This window comes from Lytechinus pictus, chromosome 16 (assembly GCF_037042905.1).
Source record: "Lytechinus pictus isolate F3 Inbred chromosome 16, Lp3.0, whole genome shotgun sequence".
NCBI classification, from domain to species: Eukaryota; Metazoa; Echinodermata; class Echinoidea; order Temnopleuroida; family Toxopneustidae; genus Lytechinus; species Lytechinus pictus.
The window spans coordinates 5,182,025-5,200,961 of NC_087260.1; the positions used below are offsets into that span (position 1 = coordinate 5,182,025).

At 36.9% G+C, this 18,937-nt stretch overlaps 1 protein-coding gene across 1 annotated transcript in view; it reads left to right on the forward strand.

The window, feature by feature from the left end:
• LOC129278970 (DNA polymerase alpha catalytic subunit-like) overlaps positions 1-13,545 on the forward strand; it is a 61,134-nt gene extending 47,589 nt beyond the window's left edge. Inside the window, exons 33-38 of the mRNA XM_064111648.1 lie at positions 377-551; positions 1,429-1,607; positions 3,190-3,318; positions 4,921-5,037; positions 10,775-10,862; positions 12,421-13,545. Of these exons, the coding sequence (XP_063967718.1) occupies positions 377-551; positions 1,429-1,607; positions 3,190-3,318; positions 4,921-5,037; positions 10,775-10,862; positions 12,421-12,563 (831 nt within the window). The 3' untranslated portion in view covers positions 12,564-13,545. The remainder of the gene's footprint in view (positions 1-376; positions 552-1,428; positions 1,608-3,189; positions 3,319-4,920; positions 5,038-10,774; positions 10,863-12,420) is intronic.
• The last annotated feature ends 5,392 nt before the right edge of the window (positions 13,546-18,937 follow it).

Below are 18,937 nucleotides of genomic sequence, written 5' to 3' on the forward strand. Positions count from 1 at the left end.
GTCGAGTGCTCTGCTACAAATTTGTGCATTATTATATAAATGCATGTCAGACTCAAACTACATGTACCTCTATGCAAATTCTGTATTGTTATGTTTCAAATAAAATGAAATATATCAATGTGGTGAAATGTAGTTGCCCAGCCGCATAGATTACGTCATTCTCTACCATCAAGCAGATTTTCGTCCTGATCGCGCAATCCATGACCGAGATATTAAAAGTGGCGATAATGGCAAATGTATATAATGCCTTGCCAAAGGACGTGAATGCTGTCATTGGAGTGGAACCACAGATCCTGCGGCTCAAAGTCAAGAGACTTATCCACTGAGCCACATCCCATGATAAATAAACACTTTATTTTGTTTTCTGGATATTCAGGATGGATCCAATCTCCCAGCTGGTCAAAGAGCCTACCATCCAGATGAGCTTAAGAAGCAAGAACACCTCAAGGTCGATACCAAGTACTATCTAGCCCAGCAGGTCCATCCTGTCGTATCCCGTCTTTGTAATCCCATTGAGGGTACAGATGCTGCCCATATCGCAGAGTGTCTTGGTAAGTATATATACCATGATTACAACCGTGCAATAAGTTTTACTATTGCACTGCAAGAACCCAACCTTGTGATATTGCAATATAAAACACGTAGGTCCATTCTGTCGTATCCTGTCTTTGTAGTCCCATTGAGGGCGCAGATGCAGAATATATGCAAGATGATTCATGCTAAATGATAAACAAAAATGTACAAATTGAATTAAAATCTTAACCAAGTTTGAGTTTGAGCTGTCATCATTATTTTATATGAAGCATATTGACCTTTACCATGAAACCTGGACATAGGGCAAAGCATGAGATTCAGGTTTCATGATCAAGGTCATTTAGGGTCAATGAATTATTTTATTATCATATGAATAGTGTTTTTTGTGTGAATAAATATTCATGTTATTTGTTTTCCAAGTCAGCACTGCTGTTATATTGAATTACGTAATGCTGGCAAGATTGCCAGATGCATTTCATTTGTTTGTCTTTTTTAAATTGATTTGAAAGAGGATGTTGTAGACACAAACTTCTCTTATGAAACAAACTATACAGATTTTTAGGTTTGATCACAAATATGCATCCCAAAGAATGTCTTGTTACAAATAAAATATTTAAAGGTGTTGTGGCTCAGTGGATTAGTCACCAGACTTTGAACCACAAGGTCTAGGGTTCGAATTCCAATGAAGCACTCCTGCCCTTGGACAAGGCGTTTCTGTACATTTGTCATTCTCCACCCAGGTGTAATAAATGCGTAAACGGTTAGGAAGAAATTCCTTGAATGCCCAAGTGTCCAATCAGGGTAGCCGTGCTAAAGCCAGGGTAATGAAATGCAGTGCTTAAAAACGTATTAAGCGCTTTATAAATGTTTCACATTATTATTCATGACATAAAGGGCTTGATGCGTCTGGATATCGCCACTCTGTCCGTCATTACGAAGACGAGAATGATGCACTTCTCGGAGCCCAAGAAGACGACGAGGAGAGGTTCAAAGATGCCGACCGATTCAAGTTCATCTGCCCTAACGAAGCTTGCAAGAGGGAGAACATCGTTGACTGTGTATTCACTGGCACGGTTAGTTTGCAATTCATATTTGTTCGTCAGTATCACAAAATCTATGGGATTTTATGTTGGATATTAAGTAATCTAAAAATGAAAAGATCTGATATGGCATACATGTAATGTTGATAGGAATTGACTGATTGATTATGATGGTTTTATAAATAGCCCAGTGGGTACTTTATTGACCAGAAGCTGGGCATAATATGGTAACCAAGTTGTTTTTAGGATCTGAGTGACTTATTATTTTCTGGGTTTTTTTAAAACTTCTGTAACTCCCATAGGAACTCGGCAAGACAGCTTCCTGCTACGTAATGACAAGCTAATATTCCAATTACATTAGGAAAATTCTAGAACTAAGTTAATCAGTCATAGTGGCCGACCTCTTAAACCCCAGAAATTACTCTTAGGCCTTTTTATTGAAAAGGAGACAATGGCAGAGTGGGGTTGGAACTCACAACCTCACAATCAGGTGTCCAACGCTCTAACAACTAGTCCACCCGTCCCTGGTTTGGCATTCTTGTAATTATATTTTTGCACCTTGACACAGAAATAGGGTCAGTGAGATAATATTAACGAAAGGGATTTGGGATGTTTCATGAGAGTTATCATTAAGGAGTGACTTTAAAGTTTCGAGTTCTCAAGGGCAGTACTGGCCGAGAAGCTGTTACTATGGTAACTGTTAGAGAATGACCGTCATTAGGGTAACTATCAGAGAAAGACAACTTGTCAGTGCGGACAACTTTCATGAAACAATTACCTGGTGGGGGTCATGAAGCTGTTCAAGTTACGACTGGTGATCCTTTCTTAGGCTAAATGATATTTCCCTGTGTAGTTGACCTCGCATCTCGGTGTAGTTGTGCATAACTTTGCAAACAGCTTTATGAAACACCCACCTGGGTCCTATAACACAAAGGTTAGCGATTCACTATAGTCAAAGTAATCAGTTGTAGAAAAATGTTCTATGATCATTGCTTAGCTTTGTGTGACTGGCCCCTGGACAGCATTTCATCAATATTTTTTCCTAAAAGTTGTCAAAATCTGACAACTTTTTAGTCTTTTAATTTACCAGAGAAGTAAAGTTCCTAAAGTAACTGCCAAATAAATAATGCTTTGTCGGAATGTTCTGGTCCTTTTTTGAAACCTTTAATTGGGGAGGGTTTTATGAAAGGACTTATCGCATGTTTTATCCGACAAGCCCTGTTTTATTAGACAGTTACCCTAAAAGCAGTACTTCTCAGCCAATGAAAATCAAGGGAAGTTGTCAGATCTGACCGCTTGTCACTTTCCTGTACTGACCGCACAGAAACGTTGTTGGCGCTAACAATGCGCTAATAGAGGCCCTGCTACAACCGGTTATGTGGTAGCGATACCTAATGTTACAACAATGCGTTACTTACACATTGAAATAAATGTTTTGACTTCACAATCCGCGAGATGTGACTTGTCTTACTGCTAGCACTCTGTTAGACTAACAACATCTCTGTATGGCCGGTACTGCTTGTTTCTATGTAAAAGCCATTAATTTTCATAGAATTAAGAAGATTACTATTCAAGGTTGCAATCATGTTGCTCATTGAACTCTATTCCCTGGCAGGGTTCGCTGGCTGAGGCTCGTCTGAGTTACTGTGATAGTCGCTGTGGAACGGTACCAGCTGATCACATGACCATGCTTGGGAACAAGCTCCGCCTTCTCATCCGCACCTACATACAGAAATACTATGCTGTAAGTTTCATGTGCAAAAAAAGTAGTGGTAGCTCAGGTGTTTGTGTATGTGAAATATATATAGTTGAAGCTCCGACTAAGTGTTCTATCAGTTATGAGATTTAGATAATAATGACGATGATTATCTTATTATTACCCTGGTCTTTGGAATAATTTGCTATTGAATAAATAAGAAATATATCATCAATACATGTAGAGACTTTCAAATCTGAACTGAAGTCTTATCTTTTCTGACAGTAATAGTTCTTGACACTTTGACACCATCCTAACTCTCTTATTCTTTCTTTTTCTCATGCGCCTTGGAATAGAATATTTCTAGATGGCACCATGTAAATGCCTATTATTATCATTATAATTATTATAATTATTATTATTGTGAACCTGCAGGAGCCTGAACTATTTTTCGATGAATCACTGTAAATTTGATGCGAAATCCCTTCTCTGTTCTTAGTTATAGCAACTCTTCAATCACCGATCTTTGGAATTACTGTAATTTTAAATTGATTTCAATAAAGCCACAGAAAGTTAGAAAATGTTGACCAGTGGTGAAAATACGGGATGGTATTTTCTTCACATGCCATTGAAGGGGGTCAGTTTCAAGTATAAGAGTTCAATTTTAATTTTCAAGGAGAAATGATAGCACAGTTGATACTGCATGTGTGTGGGATTCCGGGGACCCGGCTTTGATTCCTGCTTGGTGTGCTATTGCCCTTTGGTAAACCATTGGCCATTATTAACAGGTCCCTTTGAGAGGACCCGTATTCTGAAGTCGGGTTTAAATTAAACTCAGGTTTAAAGTTGTGGTTTCAGTATGGTTAGCCAATTGTTACATAAATCACCAACAGTAGAGATATCATATTTCAGCTCATTTGGCTCTCAAATCACTCATAATTGTCTAGGAAGTATTAAAAGATGATTGTCTTCACCATCGATGAATCAGCAAAGAGCACAGCAAACATAAGAAACATAATATAGGCGTTCATAGCGCACACAGCTTTTTAAGGAATTACTTCCTACCGGTACCCATTTACCTCACCTGGGTTGAGTGCAGCACATTGTGGATCAGTTTCTTGCTGAAGGAAATTACGCCATGGCGTACAACTTAATAAAAATTGTGACACTTTTGGCTTCCTAAAATTTTAGCACAGAGTTAGACCATGGTCTAAGTTAAACCTGACTTCAGAATACGAGCCTAAGCCTTCAGTCTTCTGGTAGGTTAGAAAAAAAAATCACCCCCACCAACTACAGTATTCTTGCAGAATATGGAGAAGAGAGTATGACTGACTGAAAAAGTTATTATGAAAATGAAAAAATGAAATGAATGAAAATGAAAATCCATAATTAATTGTTTGAAATAGACATGAAATGATACATCCCGAAAATTTGCTTTGCCCAATTGATCGTAGGCCCGGCAGCCACTGTGCAGCGCCAGATCGACGAGGCTCTATCCCTTTAATCGTTGAACGCCAAACAGGGTAGCAGCAACTCCCATCTTTTAACGTCTTTTGGTCTGACGCGGCCGGGGTTTGAACCCCCGACCTCCCGGTTGTGAGACGGACGCTCTATTATTTATTTTGTCTTGTATTACTTCTCTAATGACAGGGTTGGTTGCTATGTGAGGATACCTCATGTGCACATCGGACACGCAGAGTACCACTTAATCCCCATAGACAGGGGTTTGCCTGTCCTGTATGTCAAAGAGCTGTTCTAAAACCAGAGGTAAGCTTGTCAACTTCAGATATTTTTCTATGCATAAAACTAATTTGCCAACATAATGCAAAACTTTAAAAACTTTGTTATTGCTTGTCCAAATTTGATGAAATTTTTAGTGTTTTGTTTGTCTATGGAAGCTTAAAAGTGCCACCCAGATGTTAATATAATCATCTCGTCATGTCTACATCTCTTAGGGAAAAGGATAAGATGATGAGATCTCGGATCTCGTCATGTGGGAGAGGTGATCAAATGACAAGATCTTAGATCTCGTCATTTCTACATCCCGTGTGAGAGATGATCCGATGACAAAATCTTAGATCTCGTCATGTCTACATCCCGTGTGAGAGATGATCAGATGACAAGATCTTGGATCTCGGCATGTCTATATCTTTAAGAAGAGATGATCAGATGGCAAGATCTAGGATGCGAGATCTTGCCATCTGATCATCTCTCCCACGGGATGTGAGATCCAAGATCTTGTCATCTGATCATCTCTCCCAAAGGATGTTGTATACATGATGAGATGAGATAAATAGACTGGGCTATTTTAATGCCTCAGAAGACTGGTGGGTGGCTGATTCCACCCCCCTTATGATCTCAACTGTTGATCACATGATTGCGAAGAAGATTGGCACACAGGCTTCCCATGGCAAATTAGCATTTTAGGAGTATTATTTATTCCATTAGAGCAAACTTTTGATTTTGCACATAAATTAGCATATGTTATTAATTAGCAATGAGATTTTTTGGTTTTATGATTTTTTTAGGGGGTGTTGATAACACTGACCATACCTTGCTATAGGGAGCTCTGAATATAATTAAATGAAATATTCCTTTGTTACTTATGTAATTGTACAGAGCCAGAAGTGTGATGAATAGTATAAATATATAAAGATTGCCATAGAAATTGGCACACATGTTACCCATGGCATTTTCTACAAAACTATTCTGCGAAAAATCTCATTGCTAATTAATGACATATACGCTAATTTATGTGTAAAAACAAAAGTTTGCTCTAATTGAATAAATGATGCTCCTAAAATGCTAATTAGGTGGTCTGTCAACGACAGATCACCTATTGATTTCGCTAGAATTTTCTTTCTTTATTTATTCTTTATTTATTTTTATTTCTTCCGTACACTTTTTTGTACACGCGTTCATTCGAAATCGACATGGTCAATTTCCTTCAAATTTCTGTCAGTCATAAAGCTCTATGATTTCTAGTGAAATTAACTTTTTCAAGGTCATCACGTCATCGTGACGTCATCCAGACGCCATTTTGTAAAATCACATTGTCGATCATATCTCCATTATCAATTATCAAAAATCAATCAAATTAACATCACATCAACTTCAGGTCAAGGGTCAACAGGTCATGTCATCAAAGGTCACCTGGAGGTCACGACGCGCGCGTACGCGCTCGTCAAAAATTTAAAATGCTCAAAATCACTTTTTGACCAAAGTAAAGTACGTTTCAGGTCATTTTAAGCATTTCAAAAATTTGCGCGCGCACACGTATGCGCGCGCGTTTCCGCGCGTAACGCCTTCAACGCAACGCAGAAACGCCGTTTTTTCTATATCATTGCATTGATAATATAATTCTGAGCAATTTGATACCTTGATCAACCTTCTACGACCATTAATAACGAAATTAACACCCGTTAAAGTTTGCAGCACGTGTGCGCGCGAGCTCTTACTATAGGCCATATATGGGAAAAAACATGCCTATTAAAAATTCACTGTAGCTCTTTAAATAGTCCGTTGACCCCCAATTTTTTTTCATATATCGATAGAGTATAAGTTGTAGATTTGATTTCATGTCACCATTGTCCCTCAATTTGATCATGACGTCATCAAAATTGCGCGTAAACTGAAAATTTCATTTTTTCAAAAATGACGTCATCAAATTTATGCAAATTTGATCATAACTCCGTGAATATTAATCATTTTTCGCCCAGATTTCGATATGTTGTAGTTTAGAATGTATTTTTTCTCGTCAGTTAACATGAATTTTCATTTTGAAAAACGCATCATGGTGTAAAATTGCGATGAAAAGAGGCATGTCATTTTTCCTCATTTTACGTGTAATCTCTATGGGACATGACTTTTTCTCAAAACTAGATTCTACATTCCTCTATTTCGTGAGCTATATCTCCATTTTTTCTTGTTAGTTATCCCTGAGCTTTTGGTATGTTGTAGCTGAGATTCTAAGCTTTCGGAAGTGTGCCCTCCTTTTTTCAAAGTCATTAGGTCATCGTGACGTCATCCAGGCGCCATTTTGTGAAAATCAGGTCATTATCATATCTCGATAACGAGTCATCAAAAATCAACTATATTTGGTATACATCAACTTCAGGTGAACGGTCAACTAAAAATTTCATCAAATTCCGCGCGCGCACCTCGACGCGCACGTACGCGCGCATTAAAATTTTAAAATGCTCAAATTCGTTCCAAATTAATTTTCCATACGTTTTAGGCCATTTTAAGCATTTTGCAAAAAAAACGCGCACGCACATGCGCGCGCGTTTTCGCGCGTAATTGCATCTTCCAACATAGAATCGCCAATTTTTTTTATATCAATGCACCGATAATATAATTCTGAACAATTTGATACCTTGATCAACCTTCTACGACAAGTAATAACGAAATTATCACCCGTTATACTTTGCAGCACGTGTGCGCGCGAGCTCTCACTACAGGCCATATATGGGCAAAAACATGTCTATTGAAAATTCACTGTAGCTCTTTAAATAGTCCGTTGACCCCAATTTTTTTTTCATATATCGATAGAGTATGAGTTGTAAATTTGATTTCATGTCACCATTGTCCCTCAATTTGATCATGACGTCATCAAAATTGCGCCTAAACTGAAAATTTCATTTTTTCAAAAATGACGTCATCAAATTTATGCAAATTTGATCATAACTCCGTGAATATTAATCATTTGTCGCCCAGATTTCAATATGTTGTAGTTTAGAATGTACTCTTTCTCGTCAGTTAGCATGAATTTTCATTTTGAAAAACGCATCATGGTGTAAAATTGCGATGAAAAGAGGCATGTCATTTTTCCTCATTTTACGTGTAATCTCTATGGGACATGACTTTTTCTCAAAACTAGATTCTACATTCCTCTATTTCGTGAGCTATATCTCCATTTTTTCTTGTTAGTTATCCCTGAGCTTTTGGTATGATGTAGCTGAGATTCTAAGCTATCGGAAGTGTGCCCTCCATTTTTCGATCAGATGTCAGGATCATGCCCGTTTTTCGCTTCCAAAATTGGATTTGTAATTCTCAAATTTGCTTACGTGTAATCTCTATGGGAACGTGTAATCTCTATGGGGAATATCGTGGCTCAATGGATAACGCACTTCACTTGCGTTCTCGGGGGCGCAGGTTCGAGTCCTGGGGGTGAACAAGACGATTTTTTTTTTCATTTTTTTTTTCTTTTTACCACCTCGTACATGATCCTTTATGATAATTAAAAGGTATGAAAGTTAAAATTTAGCAAGATTAAACAGATTATAATAACTTTTTTCATATCACATGTATTTTCATATATCAAAGAGACCCTTTTCACAGTTCTTTATCATCTCCCGACTTTCACAAGTATTCCATCCATAATGAACATTCCGTTGTCATCATGAAGATCATATTGATCTGCTTGAACATGGAAATAGTGATCATGTTGGCGAGAATAAGGACAGACCACCTAATTCGTCCGCATGACGAATTAAAATCTAGTTTTTATAGGATTCTGATTAAATTTGTTTGAAATAAATTTCAATATCACATTTATTTTCTTATGTATTTTATTGTTTTCAATTAAAATTTCCTAAGAATTTCTTGGTTTTTTTTCGACTTTTTGTCTTTTCTTGTTTTCATATAGTAAAATACAAAAGAAATAGTGAATGACGTCATCAGTTCCCTCATTTGCATACCACCAGGATGTGCATATAACTGTTTTTTTTTAATTAAGCGAAACTTAAAAATGTCATAACTTTCTAATTTAAATTAGAATTATGCTTGTTGGATATTTCTCTTTTTATTCAAATCACCTTTTTGTTGGGTTGGACTTGTCCTTTGATTAATTTCATAATTTTCAACCTTTTTTTCGATATATCCGCTGGGCAAGTGTCACGTGGGAAGTGACTTTTTTGTAATTATTTACTTACTGCTGCTTGACACCAAAAAAGAATACGTGAAACTGATAAATACAGTTATTAAAAAGATTTAATCATATCTCTTCAATCTTTCTGATGTTCTCTTTTGATGGTTTTACAATAATTTGTACATGAAAATGTACATGGATAAAACAAAATACAACTTAACTTAACGGTAATCGTTGACTCTAGCCCCCATCGTCTCATCTGGCCTGACATGCCCCACTCGGCCCTGGTGGTCGGTCCAGTTCCTGGCCTCCGCAGCTAGCGATGTCTCTTCCACTCGGCCTCGGCCTCCGCAGACTGTGTTGCCCCTTTGATGAGTAACCCCCAGATCAGAGATGTGGCTTCAACGAATTAGTGGACGAGATCGAGCCCCCAATGATGACATGAGTTTTGACGAAAACATGTCGGTGGAGAACCGGTGGCAGCTGGGGTCGTTATCTCGTCACCGACGTAGTCCCTTCAGTTATAACTTAGACTGCCTATACGAACGTCTGTAGTCTATTCTAGCTTAGGTGGTTCTCCACCGACATGTTTTCGTCAAAACTCATGTCATCATTGGGGGCTCGATCTCGTCCACTAATTCGTTGAAGCCACATCTCTGATCTGGGGGTTACTCATCAAAGGGGCAACACAGTCTGCGGAGGCCGAGGCCGAGTGGAAGAGACATCGCTAGCTGCGGAGGCCAGGAACTGGACCGACCACCAGGGCCGAGTGGGGCATGTCAGGCCAGATGAGACGATGGGGGCTAGAGTCAACGATTACCGTTAAGTTAAGTTGTATTTTGTTTTATCCATGTACATTTTCATGTACAAATTATTGTAAAACCATCAAAAGAGAACATCAGAAAGATTGAAGAGATATGATTAAATCTTTTTAATAACTGTATTTATCAGTTTCACGTATTCTTTTTTGGTGTCAAGCAGCAGTAAGTAAATAATTAAAAAAAAGTCACTTCCCACGTGACAATTTGGAGGTCCCACCGAGATACTGCTGCTTGAAATAATTAAAAAAAAGTCACTTCCCACGTGACAGCAAGATTTTTTTACAAAACTGCTTGCTTACTTCTTACCTTCAAGTCTGGCACAACTTGATACACGGGCACACAGTTACAAAATTAGGCATTATCATGTACAAAGTCAGTACAATATCGGTTTCATCTAAAATTCATCATTGAGTAATTATTCTCACTTTTGTTGACAACAGTCATTTGGTTCGATGCTACTTATGACTGAAATAATGTCCCTGATGAATTTTGTCCAAAAAAATGAAATAAACAGATAAAAAACAAAGAAAAAAAAGTTTAAAAAGACAATAGAATACGTAAGAATTTTTGGTACCAGAAGTTTTTCATCAATAGTTATTAGGGATGCCAATTAAATTTAAATATCATTCTCTACCTTCTCTACCTCCATGCAAATTTTCGTTTGCGCAATCTGCAGCCGAGATCTTAGTCACCCCCCCCCCCCTCCCGGACTTTAAGATCGCAAAATAGCCAAGGTAAGTTAAAGTTAAAACATGAGGACTATCTTTTAGTCATGTTCTCCCCTCATTTTGATTTCTTCTTCTTTTTTCCACAGTACTCTGACAAGGAGCTGTACACTCAGCTTTGTTTCTTCCAGAATATCTTCGACTATGAGAAGGCTATCACAGAAAACACTGATAAAGGTAAGTATCCCCCCCCCCACCCTTTTTTTTGTTCAATGATTTTTTTTTAGGGGGTGTTGATAACACTGACCAGACCTTGCTATACGGAGCTTTGGATGAAATTAAATGCAATATTACTTTTTTATTTATGTATTTGTACAGAGCCAGAAGTGTCATAAATAGTACACAACTATTTCAGAAAATCATTCATGCAATTTTAAGTTTAACAATTATTTGGCAAAGTGCAGTTGCATTCTAAACAATACATAAATTGATTAAGTCTGTTTCTGGACAAACAGGAAAATGGATGAAGTCTTTTGTTGGTTCTATTTTATAGTTCCAGAAATGTAAAACAAAACAGTATAGAGACTTAAAATCATGTACCATCCAGCTCAATAATCAGTGAGCAAATGCAATCATATGGTGATGTTTATGACCCAAGTATATGGAATAAGCCTGTTCACTGTTAGCTGATGATCAACTTTTCTCAAATGACGTTTGCGATTTTTCATTAGGATGAGCACTAACATTTTCAAATGAAGATGTTGCGTAAGTTTTGCCGGCAATGCATTCAAATTCTAAGAATGAAAGGCATTGTATAGAGCAGGTGACTAGAATAGTACATCTGGGGTAAAGTTTTTTTAAATCTGTTTGTTTTGTTGTCTGGTCCTGGAACATTTTTACTATAGTTTGGGCTACTGTCAAACATCAGTGATTGAGAAGACTTTATTACTCTTCAGCTTGGATGTGATGAAAAGAATATTTTAAAAGGAATACCTGAATAATCATCAAATCACAATTAATGCCTATGTCAGTGAATTTGAAAACCAACTTCATGGTTTATCTCAAATGACCTTTTACTGCTTGTGCGCAGTTTACAACCGTGAACAGGCTTATTGTTAAGGGTCAAGTTCACCTCAGAAAAATGTTGATATGAATCAATAGAGAAAAATCAGACAAGCACAATGCTGAAAATTTCATCAAAATTGGATGTAAAATAAGAAAGTTATGACATTTCAAAGTTTCACTTATTTTTCACAAAATAGTTATATGAACGAGTCAGTTATATCCAAATTAGAGAGTCGATGATGTCACTCACTCACTATTTCTTTTGTTTTTTATTGTTTGAATTATACAATATTTCAATTTTTACGAATTTGACAATTAGGACCTCCTTGCCTGAGCCAGAAAATGTTGAAATAATGGAATTCCACGTGTTCAGGGAGGAATATAACTTGAATTCACATTACAATGACGAGAAAATCAAAATATTTCATATTTCATATAATAAAATACAAAAGAAATAGTGAGTGAGTGATGTCATCAGTTCCCTCATTTGCATACCGACCGAGATGTGCATATAACTGTTTTGTGAAATGAACTTTAAAATGTCATAACTTTCTTATTATACATCCGATTTTGATGAAATTTTCAGCGTTATGCTTGTTGGATTTTTCTCTTTTTATTCAAATCAAGTTTTTGTTGGGGTGGATTTGTCCTTTAAAGACATTTCCAGCTTTATAGTTGTCTTTGATAGTTCTCTCAACCCTGTCCATTTAATTGTCTTTTTGAATTGTAGCTAAATCAAGAAGTCAAGAGCAAGCTTCTGTGAGGTCTGCATATCAAACACTAAAGCAGGTTATTGATCAACGACTCGCTGCTAACGCCTACTCAGAAGTGGACCTCTCCAAGCTATTCCATGGTCTCTTTCTCATGAAGTAATTTTACATTGTACTTTCCATGCTTTGTCTCTCATATTCACCCCTGACCTGTATTCCGAAGTCCAGGGCCCTGTCTTACAAAGAGTTACGATTGATCCAATCAATTGTAACTCTATGGAATGCCATCAGTGTCATAATGTTTTCTACAGGAAATGTGCACAATGTCCTTTGTAACAAAGGGAAACACAGTGAATTTTCAAGACAACGATGAATGCGTTAATATACATCATAGCTAGAAAACATTTTGAACAAACATGCATAATAGATGTTGACATTGCTGGCCGTCCATAGTTGCGATCGATCGGATCAATTGCAACTCTTTGTAAGATGGGGCCCATCATAACTTACACCATTGGTTCAAATCTGTGCTAAGATAATGAGAAGTTTAAACATGTAAAAATTTTGTATACATTTCATCTTTTGTTTATTGCTGATAATTTCAACCAATGTCAGGCCTGTCAACTACTCCTTTTTTCCAAGAGTTGCCCTGTTTTTAAGATGTTTTATCAACCAAAAAGAGGAGCACTCCGTTTTTCCATTTATTAAGTATAAGAATAAATCAGCCCATATGTGGTGGGGTATGGTTGTGTATATACATGTAGGTGTACGGGAAATAAAGTTTTTCAGTACTTGAAATTCCTCAATGTTTAAATATAAGAATACTAAACATGTCTTGATATAAAAAGTGTGGGAGGCCAACCTGACATAGTTAAACCACAACTTTAGACCAGAGTTTAGATTGGATGTGAGTTCAGAATACGGGTCTCTGGGTATAATCTCATGAACGGTTTCCATCTACCTTTACAAACAGCGCCCTCTTTCATCACCTGTTTTCCACATCTGCACACATCCAATAGAAATATGCGATAGATTCCAATCACTCTTGAATTTGTTGACAAAACCAAGTACCAGTGTGTCATATGATAGATGACAGCATTTGATTACACAGCCCCAACAAGCATATTGATATTTATGATCGCAAATCACAAATGAGCGTCTTGTGGCTTTTGAAGAGTGACGTTTTTTGCATTTGATATGTGCTCATTCTTACAGTACAACTTTACCAAATTTTGTAATCACCAAGTAGTAAGCCAATCATAACGAGAACAGAAAAATGCCTGTGAAATAACTTTTCCTAAAATATGGGTAGTTGAAAAGTTTGGATATTTGGAAAAGGTGTAATGTTACTTTTTGTGTTTGATTTAAACAAGGTGTAACTATAATATAAAGTCATGAGAAAATTCTTGTAGATTATAAACTATGTCTTGTATTATTAGTCAGTTTTATATCTTTTACTAGAAATGGTGAAATGTATTTAAGTTGAAAAATGTTCCGGTAACAACTGTTGACTTCATCAGGCAATGTGGAGCGTTGTGGCCCAGTGGATTAGTCGCCAGACTTTGAAACAGAGGGTCGTGGGTTTGAATCCCAGCCATGGCGTAGTTTACTTCAGCAAGAAATTTATCCACATTGTGCTGCACTCGACCCAGGTGAGGTGAATGGGTACCCGGTAGGATTTATTCCTTGAACGCTTTAGTGCCTATTAATATGGCGGCTTAGCTACAGCTGGGGTAATAATATGATACCAAATATCAAAGCGCAGTTGAGTATATGCACATAGTAACTGCTCTATATAAATGGACATATTATTATTAGTAGTAAACACCTTGTCAAGCGACTTGCTGCCAAGTCAGTAGACTGTAGCGTCAATTGGTTGCCCGGGCCGGGAAGATCATCACCTGTGAGATTTTCAATTTTCACCATTTCAAGTAAAACATCCAAGTCTGTCCCATGTGTTTCAAGATTGCTGTATGAATCATAATATCCGTTAATTAATTTCGTGTATTATTTGTATAGGTTGAATATATTATAGGACGTTGTTATGAAGAAAAATGGTTCACTGTTAGGTCCATTATTCATGCATATTGTTGGTTTCATATTTAACTAATGAAGAGTAAACCAATCTTCATTTTCCTAGTATTTCCCAGATTATTTGTGTTTGACCTGTATACCAAAAATAGTGTAAGATATATATTTATTAGCTTTTGTATCATTCTCTTATAACTAGGCTATTGGAATTTTGTAACAAAAGTTCACACAACGCAATACAACAACATCTTAAGACAATTTAAATTTATCTTGTTATATTTCATACCCTAATACATAAAGTTTAAAATATGAATAGTAAATAACCAAGACCACAAAAAATACCTTGATTTATCATGAATATCATCATACACCAATTCTATTTTTTTCACAAAGAGTTTAAGTGTGACTTAAAGAGTTACCTTTAATTCATTAAGTATGAAATTTATGTGAAGTGCTACATTAAAACTGATGATTATTATCATCATTATTATTATTATGATTATCATTGCTATTATTATTATTATCATTATTGTTAGTATTATTATCATTATTATTATTACTATTATTATTATCATTATTGTTATTGTCATTACGATAGTTATTATTATTATCACTCTTATTAGTGCTTTGTACCAGGGGAAAGATGTACCATATAAGAAGGAGAAGTTATTTACTCCACCGTAAAGTGAGCGACAACAATTTCTTGATCCCCCAAAAAACTAGTATTTTTAAAGAGATAGAATTTGTATATTATACTAATGATTCTTGAATGAAATTCATATATTCTGTAATAAATACAAGTTTTGAATATAAAAATGTTTACTTTGCATTTGGTGATTTTAGATTGTGTTGATGATTTTGATGAAGATGGTGATGATAATGATGATGATGATGATGATGGAGATAATGATGATGATAGTGATGATGGCAGTGATGATGATGGTGATGATAATGATGGTGGTTGATGATGATGATCATGATGATGGTAGTAATAATCATGGGTGGCAGAGCAGAGGATTTTCCTTTCTTCATGGGGGGATGGATCTCTTGTTGTGTCCTCGCCCATGGTAATGATGATGATGACGATGGTGATGAAGATGATGATGATGATGGTGATGATGATGGAGATGATGGTGATGATGATGGTGATTATGATGGTGATGATTACGATGATGGTGATGATGATGGCGATGATGGTGATGATGATGGTGATGATGAAGATGATGATGATGATGATAGGCCTTATAATTTTATCAAGACAAATCGAGGTACTAAAATTAAGGCTTCATTTATGTTTTGATATTAAAGGATTTCATATTTTAATTGAACTATTACCGATGAGGCCACACCCTGGAAAAAAATATTTCCTAATTCACTGGACATAATAACTTGTGGAAAAACCTCTCTTTTCTCTTACTATCTCTCCTCTTCCTCTCTTCCTTTCTTTCTCTCTTCTCCGCCTTTTCTCTATCGTTCTTTGTCTCTCTCTTCGCCCCCTTGTTTTACTTCCCTCCTGAATAGAACACAGTATTGCGTAGTGTATGTGCTGTCTTTTCAAAGTGCGTCTGCACTGTTTTCACAGTGTGTTCACAGTTAATCCACAGTGCATTTACTGTGGGTCCGAACTGTGTACACAGTTTGTCCACATTGTATCCACAGTGTGTCATAGTTTATCAGTAGTGTAGTCACTGTGGGTCCGAACTGTGTACACAGGTTGTCCACAGTGTATCCACAGTGTGTCATAGTCAATCCACAGTGCATTCATTGTGGGTCTGCACTGTGTACACAGTTTGTCCACAGTGTATACACAGTGTGTCACAATGTATTCGGAGTGTGTGCAGAGTAAGTTCATAGTTTGCTCACAGTGTGTTCGCAGTGTGGAAAATTGAATATGTGATTGTGTTAAAAATGATTACACAATGTTTTCTCTGTGAACACACTTTGGAACAAACTATGAATACAGTGTTGAACACCATGTGAACGCACTGTGAGACACATTGAAGAACCTTGTTTTCTTTTCAGCATTGTATATCCTGTACCCCATGTGTTCAATTTCTCTTCAATTTCATTTCCCTTCTCTTTCTCCTCTCCTTGCTCCTTACTTTTCACTATCTAGTTTTCTTCTTATTCTCATCCTCCCCTCCCTCTACTCATTCTTTTTCATCTTAATTTTAATCTTCTTCGTCATCTTATATCCCCCTTCCTCCTTTTTTTTCATTCTTTTATGCTAATTCTCATTTTTCTTCTTCTCCTCCTCCTTCTTCTTCTCCTTGTTCTTATTCTCCTTCTTCTCTTCTTCTTCATCTTTTTTTCTTCTTCTCCTCCTCCTCTTCCCATCATCCGTCTCCTCCTCCTTTTCTCTCTTCCTCTTCATCTTCTCCGCTTATTCCATCTTCGCATCCAATCTTTCAACATCTTTTAACTTATTTCAAGTTCGAATTTTGATTATTTGTATATGTCACAAGTGGATATTCAAAATTAACATTTTGTAATTTATTTTCCTCATTTAGTCTAGGGAGCTTACAATAATTTTCAAGGATTTGATTATTTTAGATAAGCTGTGAAATAGAGTTCTTTGCAGCGAGCGATCTGTTGTAAATATGCTTGATAGGTGATCACTGGTGTAGAAATCTATTCTTAATGACCGCTTGCCCGTGGTAGCATAAATTACGCAAATGAATTTGGGGTAAAGGTCACGAGCCACACCCGTCGCATTAGGTCGGGCAAGGCTACGTACATTTTGGTTGGCGATCCGTCATTACGTTTCTTGTGTTGATTCGAAAATGTTCTGTTTCAGTTCCTGCCTGCAAGCTTAAGGAAAGCTGAGATATTTTTTGTTTTGTTTGAAGCCAGTGTTTGGTAATTTCTGTTGTCGAAGATGACATAGCTAAACCTACACTTCAGTTCCAATACATTCTTTTTTTCTTGGAAAACTCACGTGCGGTGAGTTTTCGTTGAGGTTTAAAACTGCTGATAATATGACTTCAAAAGGACAGTCGAAGCATTCACCGATACATACAACGTAGACGTCAGAGGGCGCTGTCTCCGGTGGGACGCTACAGAATCGTCGAGGAGTCGTCGGTGGATCAGGACATTGCACATGCGTGACATCGATATCGTAGGACTGTTGTGTTTTGGCATGCCACATGTACATCGAGCCCATTCTCGAACTTTTTCAGGTTTTCCCCTTGTATGAATGTGTTTGATTGGGTGAGTGTTTGGGTGATTTATTTAGATGTCATTTCAGATCAACTTGGCCAAAAAGAAATTCATTGTTTAATTTGATATTACTTTATTGATAATGGAATTTCACTGATTGTGTGATATCAGAGAATTGAATTCTATTTGAACTAAATGTACCCAAAATAAATTCAAAGTCTTAAAAGTCTATTATTTGGTCTCTTGTCCTAAGATCTCCTTCTCTTATTTACTGGTTCCTTAACAGGGCCGTGACATTTGGGGGTTCTCCACCACAAATGTCACGGTCCTGTTAAGGAACCAGTAAATAAGAGAAGGAAATCTTAGGACAAGAGACCAAATAATAGACTTTTAAGACTTTGAATTTATTTTGAGTACATTTAGTTCAAATAGAATTCAATTCTCTGATATCACACAATCAGTGAAATTCCATTATCAATAATGTAATATCAAATTAAACAATGAATTTCTTTTTGGCCAAGTTGATCTGAAATGACATCTAAATAAATCACCCAAACACTCACCCAATCAAACACATTCATACAAGGGGAAAACCTGAAAAAGTTCGAGAATGGGCTCGATGTACATGTGGCATGCCAAAACACAACAGTCCTACGATATCGATGTCACGCATGTGCAATGTCCTGATTCACCGACGACTCCTCGACGATTCCGTAGCGTCCCACTGGAGACAGCGCCCTCTGACGTCTACGTTGTATGTATCGGTGAATGCTTCGACTGTCCTTTTGAAGTCATATTATCAGCAGTTTTAAACCCCAACGAAAACTCACCGCACGTGAGTTTTCCAAGAAAAAAAGAATGTATTGGAACTGAAGTGTAGGTTTAGCTATGTCATCTTCGACAACAGAAATTACCAAACACTGGCTTCAAACAAACAAAAAATATCTCAGCTTTCCTTTAGCTTGCAGGCAGGAACTGAAACAGAACATTTTCGAATCAACACAAGAAACGTAATGACGGATCGCCAACCAAAATGTACGTAGCCTTGCCCGACCTAATGCGACGGGTGTGGCTCGTGACCTTTACCCCAAATTCATTTGCGTAATTTATGCTACCACGGGCAAGCGGTCATAAAGAATATAGTTCTACACCAGTGATCACCTATCAAGCATATTTACAACAGATCGCTCGCTGCAAAGAACTCTATTTCACAGCTTATCTAAAATCAAATCCTTGAAAATTATTATAAGCTCCCTAGACTAAATGAGGAAAATAAATTACAAAATGTTAATTTTGAATATCCACTTGTGACAGTATATAAGAATTAGAACTACAAATAAAAGCGTG